The 13,427-nt window shown below is 45.1% G+C and overlaps 1 protein-coding gene across 1 annotated transcript; it reads left to right on the top strand.

The window, feature by feature from the left end:
- The first annotated feature begins 7,360 nt into the window (after positions 1-7,360).
- LOC115895169 (nuclear pore complex-interacting protein family member A1-like) lies at positions 7,361-12,510 on the top strand. Its single transcript, XM_030924401.1, has 6 exons — positions 7,361-7,462; positions 10,409-10,510; positions 11,495-11,555; positions 11,665-11,700; positions 11,776-11,834; positions 11,952-12,510. Exons 1-6 carry the CDS (start codon positions 7,368-7,370, stop codon positions 12,061-12,063), a joined length of 465 nt encoding a protein of 154 aa, XP_030780261.1. The 5' UTR covers positions 7,361-7,367; the 3' UTR covers positions 12,064-12,510.
- The last annotated feature ends 917 nt before the right edge of the window (positions 12,511-13,427 follow it).

Here is a 13,427-nt window from a genome sequence, read left to right as displayed (position 1 = left end):
GGGGAGCGGGCATTGGAAGGACGCCCGCGCTCAGTGCAATGTCCACTGTGAGGCGGCACATTCCGGGGCCGGTGATTGGTGGAGAGGGAGTATAAAGCCCCAGGGTTGCTAAGGCAGCGCCCAGACGGAAGACGGTTTGCTGGAAAGCAGACCTGGTCCCCGTCTAATTGCTCCTGAGCCTCCCGCTCCCTTGCCCCGCACGTGTGCTGAGCTGATTGACCTTCTCCTGACGGTGAGTAAAACCCACCAGTACTTGAGAACGTAATTTGAACCGGATCCTTTCCCAAAACCCGCGAAGACAGACGAAGAAAAAAAAAGAGAAAAGAAGAAGGCAGAAGAAAGTAAGAAGAACACCCTCGCCCTCCCCAAGTCAGATCCGGGCCGTCCCCATCCCCTTCCCTGCCCCCCCCAAGCCACCCCCACCTCTGTCCTGGCCGCCTCAGGGCGCCCTGAGAGGACCAGGACATGCGGGTGCGGTGGCTGCTCTTTTGGCTCCTCCTGCTGGGATTTCTCAGCCATCAGTCAAACTATGTGAGTAGAGGCTGGACCCGCGGGGTTTCTTCCTTGTTACTGGGCCGTGTCACGCGGCATGAAATTACACAGCTCAGGCCTGTAATCCTAGCACTTTAGGGAGTCGAGGTGGGCAGATCACTTGAGTCCAGGAGTTCAAGACTAGCCGGGGCATCATAGCTAAACCCCATCTCTACAAAAAATGCCAAAAAAAGATTAGTCGGGCCTGGTGGTGCGCACCTGTTGTCCCAGTTACTGGAGAGGCTGAAGTGGGAGGATCGCTCCGGCCCAGGAGTTGAAAGCTGCAGTAAGCCGAGATTGCCCCGCTGCACTCTTGTCTCAAACACAACGAATCAAAACAAAGTGAAATGTCATTTGAGTTTTGTGTTTTTTTTTTTTTTTGAGACAGAGTCTCACTCTGTCGCCCAGGCTGGAGTGCAGTGGCAAGATCTTGGCTTACTGCAACCTCTGCCTCCCGGGTTCAAGCAATTGTCCTGCCTCAGCCTCCTGAGTAGCTGGGATTACAGGCGCAGACCACCACGCCTGGCTAATTTTTGTATTTTTAGTAGAGACCGGGTTTCACCATCTTCGCCTGGATACTCTCTATCTCTTGACCTTGTGATCCACCTGCCTCAGCCTCCCAGAGTGCTGGGATTACAGGCGTGAGCCACAGCACCAGGCCAAAATATATAACCTTAAGTGTAAGTTTACTAACTTTGAAAAGTACATACACCAGCATAACCCAACCCCCTTTCAAGATCTACACTTTGTTTGTTTGTTGTTTGTTTTGTTTTGAGATGGAGTTTCTCTCTTGTTGCCCAGGCTGGAGTGCAATGGCACAATATCAACTCCCCGCAACCTCCACCTCCCAGGTTCAAGCGATTCTCCTGCCTCAGCCTCTTGAGTAGCTGGGATTACAGGCATGTGCCACCACACCCTGCTAATTTTGTATTTTTAGTAGAGATGGGGTTTCTCTGTGTTGCTCAGGCTGGTTTTGAACTCCCGACCTCAAGTGATCCTCCCACCTCAGCCTCCCAAAGTGTTGGGATTACAGGTGTGAACCACCGTGCCCAGCCAAGATCTACACTATTATGTCACCCCAGAAAGTGAACTCTCCCTCTTCCCAGCCAATCTCTTTCTTATCATAGGTTAGCTTGCTTATTCTGGAATTTCGTGTATATAGATGCATGCCATGCCATAGGTACTTTTTTGTGTCTGCCTTATTCTACTCAACACAATGTTTCTGAAATCATTATCATTGTTGCACAGTTCCCTAATGCCATCCTTTCCATTTCAGACTCAGTATATGCTGAGTTCAACCTGTTGAAGGGCTATCTCTGTTTAATTCACCATCTTGAAAGAAACATTTAAAATTAAGATGTTTTCAAGAACATATAGTTAAATCCTGAGGTATCGATGTAGAAATGTTATCACAAGTTGTCTGAACTTACTCAGGGGAAGTCTTTGTCTTCATTCACATAAGAGTCTAATGGAATTAATATCAACAATCTTAGAGAAATTCCACACTATTCATGCCATTTTGCCATTTTCATAATCTCCACCTTGGTAATTTTTTTTTTTTTTTTTTGAGACAGAGTCTTGCTCTGTCACCCAGGCTGAAGTGCAGTGGCATGATCTCGGCTCACTGCAATCTCTGCCTCCCTGGTTCAAGCGATTCTTCTGCCTCAGCCTCCCAAGTAGCTGGAACTACAGGCGCGTGCCACCATGCCCTGCTAATTTTTTGTATTTTTAGTAGAGATGGGGTTTCACTGTGTTAGCTAGGATGGACTCGATCTCCTGATCTTGTGATCCACCCGCCTTGGCCTCCCAAAGTGCTGAGATTACAGGCGTGAGCCACTGCGCCTGGCCCACCTTGGTAATTTTTAAGCACTGAAATTTGATACTTATTTGTGAATGAAGGCATCTCTTCATTGTATTTTTTTTTTTTTTTACTTATGCTGAGTTTTAAATGACAAAGATTCACATAATCCAAGAGAGAAGTATGATTCAGAGGGATTCTTTTATCATGTGATATGTGATAAATACAACCAATGTTATACATCAATTTAAAAAATAAGTAAATAAAGAAAAGATAATTACTGGCCAGGCTGTAATCACAGCACTTTGAGAGGCCAAGGTGGGTGGATCATGAGGTCGGGAATTCGATACCAGCTGGCCAAGATGGTGAAACCCCGTCTCTACTAAAAATACAAAAATTAGCGGAGCACAGTGCCAGGCGCCTGTAATCCCAGTTATTCAGTAGGCTGAGGCAGGAGAATCGCTTGAACCTGGGCGGCGGAGGTTGCAGTGAGCTAAGATCGTGCCACTGCACTCTAGACTGGGCAACAGAGCAAGACTTTGTCTCAAAATAAAAGAAAAAAAAAAAAAAAAGAAAGAAAAGATAATGACTTTATATACTTAGCTTGTCTTACTCGTGAGTGACGGGCTGCATGTGGCCCAGGACAGTTTTGAATGCAGTTCAACACAAATTTGTAAAGTTTCTGAAAACGTTATGAGATTTTGGCCAGGTGCGATGTCTCATGCCTGTAATCCCAGCACTTTGGGAGGCCGAGGCAGGCAGATCACCTGAGGTCAGGAGTTCGAGACCACCCTGTCCAACATGGCAAAACCCCGTCTCCACATAAAATACAAAAATTAACCAGACATGGTGGCAAGGACCTGTAATCTCAGCTACTCAGGAGGCTGAGGCAGGAGAATGGCTTGAGCCCAGGAGCTGGAGGTTGCAGTGAGCTGAGACTGCACCACTGCACTCCAGTCTGGGCGACTGAGCGAGACTGTCTCCAGAGAAAAAAAAAGAGTTTTTTTTTTTTAGATCATCAGCTATTGTTAGTGTATGTTATGTGTGGCCCAAGACAACTTTCCTTCTTTTAATATAGCCCACAGAAGCCAAAAGATTGGATATCCCTGCTTTATACCAAGAAAAAAGACACCCTACATTTGCAATGCCCAAAAACACTACCAGCCATCCAAAAAACATGAGACTGGTAACTTCTTTTTTTTGTAGCAGTGGAATCCCATGGTGATATCTGAGGGATGTGGTTACCTTTTGGAGGAGGGTAATGGTTTCTAAGGATGATTCTTTTTGACTGAAATATTGTCAGTGTCACTGACCTTTTCGTTATTTCCACTATTATTATTTCAGGTTATCAGTTATCTGCCTGACCATTTTCAGCCTGGGCCTGACTTTTTTGGAATTCCTTGGAGAGCTATCATTATTGTGTTTCTAGGAATCTCTACACTTGGCATTTTCCTCTGGAAAACTAGCTTTGGTGTGAGTATACTAACTTTCTGTAGAGGTATACTTGTAATCACAAATGAGAAGAAATTATTTAAAACAATTCATGTTTCTGGACTTCACTATAAATATGTGGTTTTACCCAAAAAATCAGGGAAATGATTTATTAGCATAAGAATTATGAAAATATCTGCCATTTACATTATGAAAATTAAATAGGTTGGTGTTTGTTTAATAGAATGTCAGGAGAGCTTTTGGTCAAAAATAAGTTTTTTTAACCTTTGTGCTCTTTATCAGAAATGGAGTATGAAGTTTCATCACTTAAATAGGAAATTCTTTCTAAACTCTTCTGCTTTATAATTCTATCGTATGGGTGGAAGGAAAGCTTCCACTCCTCCCTCTAAAGATTCACTGCAGAAATGAGCTGACGGCTGGGCGCGGTGGATCAAGCCTGTAATCCCAGCACTTTCCAAGATGGGCAGATCACGAGGTCAGGAGATCGAGACCATCCTGGCTAACACGGTGAAACCCCATCTCTACTAAAAAATACAAAAAACTAGCTGGGCGAGGTGGCGGGCGCCTGTAGTCCCAGCTACTCGGAGGCTGAGGCAGGAGAGTGGCGTAAACCCGGGAGGCGGAGCTTGCAGTGAGCTGAGATCCGCCACTGCACTCCAGCCTGGGCGACAGAGGGAGACTCCATCTCAAAAAAAAAAAAAGAAATGAGCTGATAACAGACAGCTTAACAGGAGAAAAAAACATAGAACAGGTATAAACATGAGAGCCAGCTGAAAAATGAGGCTGCTAGAAGGCCCAGATGGTTGATGCTTAAAGAGCACCCTCTTCTGAGGGGAAAGGAAGATAGACAGAGATGTAGGCAATTTAGAGGGGCAGCAAATGATTTTTAGGGGAAATGAAAGAGCCCAAGAACAAACAATTGGCCTGAGACAAAGTTCCTGTGAGATCACAGGGACAAGGTGACAAACTGCAGGAAGGTGAAGGGCAGAACTGCACTGCGTCTCATGCTGCAGAGAAAGCCCCAGAGAATCTCTTAGAACTGCCCTCCAGGGAATCCATGAAAAATGTGTCTGGGCAGGGTAATTTCGAATGACATCAGTCAAAGTGCATGTTCCCAGTTGCAATTGCAGAGAAATCAGCATGTCAAAAGTCTGCACTTGGTAAGAATGTGGCTGCTAAGTTATGCCATAATTTGCCTTTTGAGCCTTTTTGTCCATTGGGTAAATTGAGCGTCCTACATGTTCTCTTCGCCATTCATGACAGTAAAATGTGGTTCTTTGGGGGCGGAACCCTCCTTCTGAACACGATTCCAAGATAAATGTACTAATACCACAAGCTTTTTGATATTCAAGGAAAGAGGAAGTATGTTTTATTTTTACAACCTAGATCATTACACATCATTTGGCACTGCCTTCCAAGATATGTACAAAACAGAAAATATATGAGTTATGAAGGTATCTAGGCCCAATTTAACATTACTCTTAACCCCACTTAGTCTTGAAAAGAGAATTTTTAGTAATAAATTGGGGACTTTTTTCATTTGTTTGGTTTGTTTCTGAGACGAGTCTCCCTCTGTTGCCCAGGCTGAAGTATAATAGTGTGACTCGGTCATTGCAGCCTCCACCTCCTGGCTTCAAGCAGTTCTCCTGCCTCAGCCCTCCCAAGTAGCTGGGATTACAGGTGCCCACCACCACGCCCAGCTTATTTTTAGTAGAGTCGGGATTTACCATGTTGGCCAGGCTGGTCTCAAACTCCCGACCTCAAATGATCCGCCCACCTCAGCCTCCCAAAGTGATGGGATTACAAGTGTGAGCCACCACGTGAGCCGGGGGAAGTTTTTCAATTTACACTAAAATTCCATTAAGGAAAGTTCAGTTGAGCTGTTTGACTTGGATAACTTTGCACCTTCTCATCTTTCCCCTTGTCCTCTAGTCATCTATCTCATTACCTCCTAAGGAGAGACATCGTGGGTGCCATGAAATGTTCATGCATGACAGCGTTTCTTCACTTCTCATTTCTTCATGTGTTTGACATTCTCCTAGCTGCAAACTGGGCCAGCTACCTTTCCTGTGAAAATCTAGCAGTGGCTGTGGGATAGATGTGGTTGCTCTTTTATCTTTTTAGATTACCCATTGCTTCTCTCAAATCCTAGTACATGTTTTGTTTTTTATCCTATGTGCAGAAATCAGAGAAAACAAATTCTACAAAGAATTTGACAGATATTATTTCAGGCCAGGTGTGGTGGCTCACACATGTATCCAGCAATTTGGGAAGCTGAGGCAGGTGGAATCACTTGAGGTCAGGAGTTCAGACCAGTTGGGGCCAGCATGGTGAAACCCCATATCTACTAAAAGATAAAAATTACCCAGGCAATCGTAGCGGGCACCTGTACTCCCAGCTACTTGGGAGGCCGAGAGGCATGAGAATCGCTTGAATCTGGGAGGTGGAGGTTGCCGTGAGCCAAGGTGGCGCCACTGCACTTCAGCATGGGTGACAGAGTGAGACTTCATCTCAAAAAGAAAAAAAAAAAGAAAGTTAAAAAAAGAAAGAAAGAAAGTTACTTCAATGACTACCTCAGGAAATTCAGAGGTATCTGACCCACATCCTGAGATGGGGATTGCATTGTGTCGTAGCTATGATGAGAACATATATTTAATATCTTAGAAGATTAAAATCATACAGTGACAATATGGAAATCTTGCTGGGAATTCAGTTGTTAGTGAGAATGTTTTGCATTAGGTTGAAACCAGCCTCAATGAGGGTGATGTCAGGGAAGGGGGAAAGTGGACTCTGAGTAGAACAGGGACAGAAGGAAGATGCTCCAGAGCGGGGGTGAAATGTTACAAATCCTGGAACTCAGAGAGCTGAAAGGTTAATTACATTCTTGCAAGTTGTGAAATATGTTAACCTGTGGTAAAATACTTAATAATATGATAATTACCACTAACCCTGTTGAAGTATACAGTTTCAGTTGTGTGAAGTATATGCATGTCTTTTTTTTTTTTTTTGAGATGGAGTCTCACGCAACCTCTGCCTCCCGGGTTCAAGCAGTTCTCCTGCCTCAGCCCTCCAGAGTAGCTGGGACTACAACGCGTGTGCCACCAGGCTTACCTAATTTTTGTATTTTTAGTAGAGACGGGAGTTTCACCATCTTGGCCAGGCTGGTCTTGAACTCCTGACCCTGTGATCCACCCACCTCGGCCTCCCAAAGTGCTTGGGATTACAGGCATGAGCCACCGCGCCTGGCAGTCATTCTTAAATTATTATTTCCTAGGTGTCTTTCCTCAAGATTGTCTTAAAGTTACAAAATGTACATGACAGATCCACGGATGTACAGCGGAGAGCCTGGAGGTCCAATAGCCGTAGGCAGAAGGTATGGCTCTGTTGGAATCCCCATAGCATGGAAATGAGTTTGACCTGGAAAGGGAAAGAACAGCTTCTTACCCTCAGGTTTCTCACCTTCTTTTCTCCTCTCTTCACCCTCACCAAGGGCTGAGGTCCACTTGTACAACACACAAAGAAAAGGGTTTCTTCCTTTCCGGGAATTAAAATTGCCCTGGAAGACCTCTTTACTTCACGGAGCTTTATGGAAGCCAGAGTTCGAGCTGAAGTCCATAAGGTGACAACGAAGGTCAACAGTCATTACCAAATCAATGGACAGAGGAAGACTACCGAGAAAGGGTAAGATGTGCCTTGACACAAACACTGTTGTATGAACCATGTGCCAATCAAAGTAGACAACTGTAATGTCCTTGAGAATATTTTCTGCAATATTTGTGGCAGATTCAGTGGGTACAAAATTGGAGTTTGTCCTTTCTACTTGATTAGTGTAATCTGCATAACTCCTTTCCCTTCCTACATTCTTGTTTGTAATTTTTTCGGGAGAAACAGGAGGTGCTAGTACTGGCATTGGTTTTCCTTTCTCTCGCGCGCTTTTTTTTTTTTTTTTCCCCCTGAGACGGAGCTTTGCTCTTGTTGCCCAGGCTGGAGTGCAATGGCACATCTTGGCTCATTGCCTTTTGGGTTCAAGCGATTCTCCTGCCTCAGCCTCCCAAGTAGCTGGGATTACAGGTGCCCACCACCAAGCCCAGCTGATTTTTGTATTTTTAGTAAAGATGGGGTTTCACCTTGTTGTCCAGGCTGGTCTCGAACTTCTGACATCAGGTGATCCCCCCGCCTCAGCCTCCCAGACTTCTGGGATTAGAGGCGTGAGCCACCACTATTTTTTTTTTTTAATTTTGAGATAGAGTCTCTGTCACCCAGGCTTGCGTGCTGTGGCGCGATCTTGGCTCACTGCAACCTCTGCATCCAGGTTCAAGTAATTCTGCCTCAGCCTCCCAAGTAGCTTGAATTATAGGTGTGTGTCACCACACTTGGCCAATTTTCTTTTTTTTTTTTGAGACAGAGTCTCACTCTGTCGCCCAGGCTAGAGTGCAGTGGTGTGATCTTGGCTCACTGCAACCTCCGCCTCCCAGGTTCAAGCGATTCTTCTGCCTCAGCCTCTTGAGTAGCTGGGACTACAGGCACATGCCACCACGCCCAGATAATTTTTGTATTTTTAGTAGAGACAGGGTTTCACCATATTGGCCAGGCTGGTCTTGAACTCCTGATATCATGATCCACACACCTCAGCCTCCCAATGTGCTGGGATTACAGGCTTGATCCACTGTGCCCAGCCCAATTTTTGTATTTTTAGTAGAGACAGGGTTTCACCATGTTGGCCAGGCTAGTCTTGAACTCCTGACCTCAGGTGATCCGCCTGCCTCGGCCTCCCAGAGTGAGCCACGACACCTGGCTTGGATTGTTGAATTTAATGCTTGGGTCACCTCCAGATTCATTTTCACAGTCTTTCAGATTTTGGTCATATTTGCTGCCATATGACTGATCTTTTTTGTTAAATGTGAGATACTTGTTAAAAATATTTAGGAATGAATTGAGGCCTACTAGCATGTTATCTTGCTGCAGAAGAGATGGGAGTTCTACTTCTGGGGGTTAGTCAGGCAGCAGTTAAGGTCATTGGTGCAGGCTCAGTCCCTACAAAGGCCAGGGTATTTCCTGTCCACCTCTATTCTGGTGTGTGACTCTTCTGGGTCTCAACCAGAGCCAGTGGACTTCAGTACGGGTCGCCTTCGTTGCCAGACCCTCAATCCACTTGTTTTCCATCTAATCCCATGCGTGCGTACAAAAGCTGCTCTGATTCTTTGCATCTCATAGTCCCTTCTGGAATTCAGCAATGAAACTCAGGGATATGGGTTCCAAATGCGAGGCTGACCTTCGTCCTGGGTTTCCTTCTTCTCCATCTTGACCTCATGTCTCTTTACTGCCATGTTAGCAATTTGATGCATTCAATCATGGGTTTTATATTCTGTTTGGTGTCCCCCATTGTTCTTATGGGAGATCAGAAGCTTCAGATGCACTTACGTCAACTCAAGAGCAGAACGCTTCCTTAGCTTCCCTCCAGAGTCAGGTTTTGTGTTTCTAGTTCCCAAGTGCACAGCAGGAGTAGTGATGTCCTCACTGGCTTCTCATTTGCATTAAACCGTGAGCTCCTTTAGAGTGGGAACAGGACCCTGCTCCCATTGCATCCTCAGGACCTCACCACACACTCCGTGCTTAAGGCCACTCCAGACAGCATGTGCTAAAGGATGCCCTGTGGTCAGAAACAAGTGCATTAACTTTCTGTTTGAAGTGTGTTTGTCCCTGTTTCCTAGGGTTCTTTGAATTTTATACATCCTTCCTATAAAATCAAGTATCAGGTGAGATCCTTAGGATCAGGACCATGAATCAAGTAGTGTGAGGGCAAACACAGCAAACCTACCTTTTTAGGCCATTTCCTTTTTCTACCCTCACTCTCTGTGAACTGAACCTTGTTAGAGTCAGTCAACACCAGGGTGGATGGTTTGCAGTTGTCACCTATTTTCAGGACATAACACCCTGACTTAGGAGCCATTCCGATCATTTCTAATCCAATAGATGCGCTCAGCATTCAGATTGCCCATTTCTAATGCAATAGATGCGCTCAGCATTCAGATTGCCTTTTCTCTCAACCACGATCTTTAAAGTCAATGACAAGAGTTCCAGTCCTGAATCATGGCAAAATGCAGTAGTGAACTGCAGGGTTAATGACACCATATTCTGGAAGGATCTGAGACTGATTGGGTTCTGGCATCAGCCTCTGACTGAGAATCAGGTCTTCCACAGGAGAAGTCAGATGAGGAGCAATCCTCTGCTCCCGATGGAGTTAGTTGTGATGAGTTGGGGAGGTCTGGTTTTTCACACTGAAAATGGGCTTTTGCTGTGTCAAGCACAAAACTGACCCCAGAGACACACATAGTGCACCTCATAGAAGCTTTTAATAGTCTTTATTTACTAAAGAATAGGACTATAGAACTATGAAGATGAGCTGGAAATGACACGTGACTTGCCAGCAGTCCAGAGTGTGATTTTTCTTTGTCTCTCAAGGGGAGGTGTCAGTTCTCCCTTCGGTTGTGAGAATCAGTTGGTTCGTTTGTAGGAAGGTTGCGGGAGAGACTTTTGAATCACAGCCTTCAGATGCCAGAAGGGCAGAGAGGATCCCACGCAGGCTAGTGAATCATGTGTGTGCATTTCTGTCCCTTCTAATCTCAGGAAGCTGAGAATGAAAGAACGTGAGCCAGCAGAAAAGGAGAAGCAGCTATCAGAGGCAGAGGAAAATGGGAAATTGGTTATGAAAAAAATACGTACCTACAAGTGAGTTCAGAAACTGAACCCCACCCTCTTGGGTGTTGTTTTTAACCTTTGTACAATGTTTAGACCTAGTAAATACAGAAATAGAAACAAATGGTCAGAAGACATATCGAGAGAGAGAGAGAGTTCACAAAAGAGAAAACAAAGTACCTTAAGATTTACCAGTGACCAAAAGATGTGAAGTAGTAAAACATCTCCTGACCCCATTAACAGCTAGACTGTGTGGAAACTCAGCTCATACCAGCCATTCTAGGGGTGGTGTGAGTTGTCATCCTTAGGAAAGTGTGTTGTCATAGAATCAACCACATCCTTCAAAAGGACTATGCCTGTTTATAAGCCCAGCTGTTTCTGCCCTGTGAAACATGGCAAGGATATTAATACAAAGAGAATAAAGCTTCATGATAAAAAATGCCCAATGAAAGACGAATTAGGGATATACTGAAAATGGGGAAGGAAATTGTCTACTCAGAAGTTAGCAGGCATTAAGCAAAAGAGGAGAAATCAATATAGCAACAGTTTGGATCAGACTGTACTTTATTTATTTATTTTTTTTCTAAGACAGAATCTCACTCTGTCACCCAGGCTGGAGTGCAATGTGTGATCTCAGCTCACTGCAACCTCCGCCTCCCAGGTTCAAGCGATTCCCCTGCCTCAGCCTCCCGAGTAGGTGGGATTATAGGTGCCTGCCACCACGCCTGGCTAATTTTTGTGTTTTTAGTAGAGATGGGGTTTCGCTGTATTAGCCAGGATGGTCTCGATCTCCTGACCTTGTGATTCACCCACCTTGGCCTCCCAAAGTGCTGGGATTACAGGTGTGAGCCACTGCACTCGGCCCAGACTGTACTTTTATAGCCATCTGAAGTATGTTTTCTAGCTATGGATAGATTGTGTAAGGGTACAGTTGTGAGGATAACAGAAACATGGCAGATTATTTAAAATCATCCTGAAAGTGATGCTTTATCTGATGAAAGTGATTGTAATCCATAGGGAATCGTTTCAAGGCGCGCAAGAGTTGCAGTGGCGGGCAGAGGACTCCTACAGACGCAAAGTAAGGACCTTCCTCCCCACGGTTGCAGGATTGTTCAGTGCTGATGCAGATGATGCCATGGCCCTTAGATTCTCTCAACATTCAATTTCTCATGTGTTGGCTTTTTCAGATCGCCCCTTCTGCAAGAAAGGCTCTTGACAACCAGGTAAGTTTGTTTGTTTTCCTTGCTTTTGGACATAGTCTGCCAGGTCAGAACGTGGATGTATTTTTCTCCCCACAGCTCTTTGCTCAAACCTTGCAGTGGGAGATGGCCGAGAGGAAGGCTTACAAGCAGCACGGGTAGGTTATTGTGATGGACATTTTAAAGGATGTGTTGGTTTTAAGATAAAGCTTTGAGTGTCTAGTAAAGAACTTGGTGTTTTAATTCTTCAAGTCAATTCTTCCTCTGTCTTGTAGGTGTGAAATGAGGGAAAAGCAGAGAATGCCAGAGAGACACATGAGTGAGGAGTCAGTCCAGGAACGACCGGGCCTAAAGAACCCTTTCTGGAGAGGTAGGAGCTCGCTGTGAAGGCAGCTGCTTAATTTCTGCTACACAATCCACACACCCTGCTTCTCCTTTTGGGGGTGAGGGCTCGGGTGGGGTAATTGTTATGTTTCCTGGAAACAATTCCAAGCACTTACAAAGAGAACAGTTGTCCTGCTAGGTGGTAGGACCCTATTTATCTCAGGTGCCCTAGCTGAATGGCTCTTGGCTGGTCCCCTGTGAATGGTGCAGCTCAGGCCGCTCCACCGACTGTGGACATTGCCCCACCCTGATGTCTTGGTTACTTTTAACTGAGGAGATGAGCCTAGAAGGCAAATGGGCCAGCTCCCTTTTCCACCTTGACTCAGTGTGAAGGCTTTATTTTTCTTTCATTTGAGAAAACAACAATAGCACTTTAGAATGGGAGCCACATGTAGGGATGAGAGCATAGATTTTCTGGCCATGTCTTCATGGATCAATACTGTAGCATGAGATCTGCTTTAAGAAAAGAAGCAGGCTGGGCGCGGCGGCTTATGCCTGTAATCCCAGCATTTTGGGAGCCCGAGGCGGGCGGATCACGAGGTCAGGAGATCGAGACCATCCTGGCTAACATGGTGAAACCCCGTCTCTACTAAAAATACAAAAAAAATTAGGTGTGTGTGGTGGCGGGCGCCTGTAGTCCCAGCTACTTGGGAGGCTGAGGCAGGAGAATGGCATGAACCCGGGAGGCAGACTTGCAGTAAGCTAAGATCGTACCACTGCACTCCAGCCTGGACGACAGAGCGAGACTCCGTCTCAAAAAAAAAAAAAAAAAAAAAAAAAAAAGAAGAAGTATTTATTTACACTTTTTGGAACTTCATTCTTTTTGTTTGTTTAAGTTGTTTATTGTCAACTATATAACTCCATTAGTAAGTTAAATTTCTATGTAATCTTACTCCTCTAACATTTGAAGTGGAACCCTAAAACTTTCCAGTTAATTTCTGTAGCTCTTACCTTTTCTCATGACTGTTCATCTTTTTATGTCCATTTCTGTTCATAAGTATTGGTAATACCTGGCCAGGTATGAAAGTTAGATTAACTATGAATCCACAGAATTTTAAATGCCCCCGTGGCTTGAAGAAGAGGAGCAGTGTTGTTGCTATCCAGGGTTTACTGATCTTCTTCCAAACATGGCTGTTCCTGTTCTAATTTTGAGTCTGTGCTGACATGATGAGTGAGTTCCTCTGATATGTACTGATTTAGAGCTCATTTCCAGCTGGTTAGAGCCCGACCTGTTCACAGCCTGTTGAGAATTAAGAATAGCCCTGGACCAGGGCTCTGTGGTGTCTTCCTCAAGGATGAGGGCCCCGAGGGCTCCACATTCCTCTGAGGCATGTGGTCAAGAAACCCTGCGCCTGTGGTAAGGGACC

This window comes from Rhinopithecus roxellana, chromosome 20 (genome assembly GCF_007565055.1).
Source record: "Rhinopithecus roxellana isolate Shanxi Qingling chromosome 20, ASM756505v1, whole genome shotgun sequence".
NCBI lineage: Eukaryota > Metazoa > Chordata > Mammalia > Primates > Cercopithecidae > Rhinopithecus > Rhinopithecus roxellana.
This window is presented reverse-complemented; position numbering and strand designations above follow the sequence as displayed.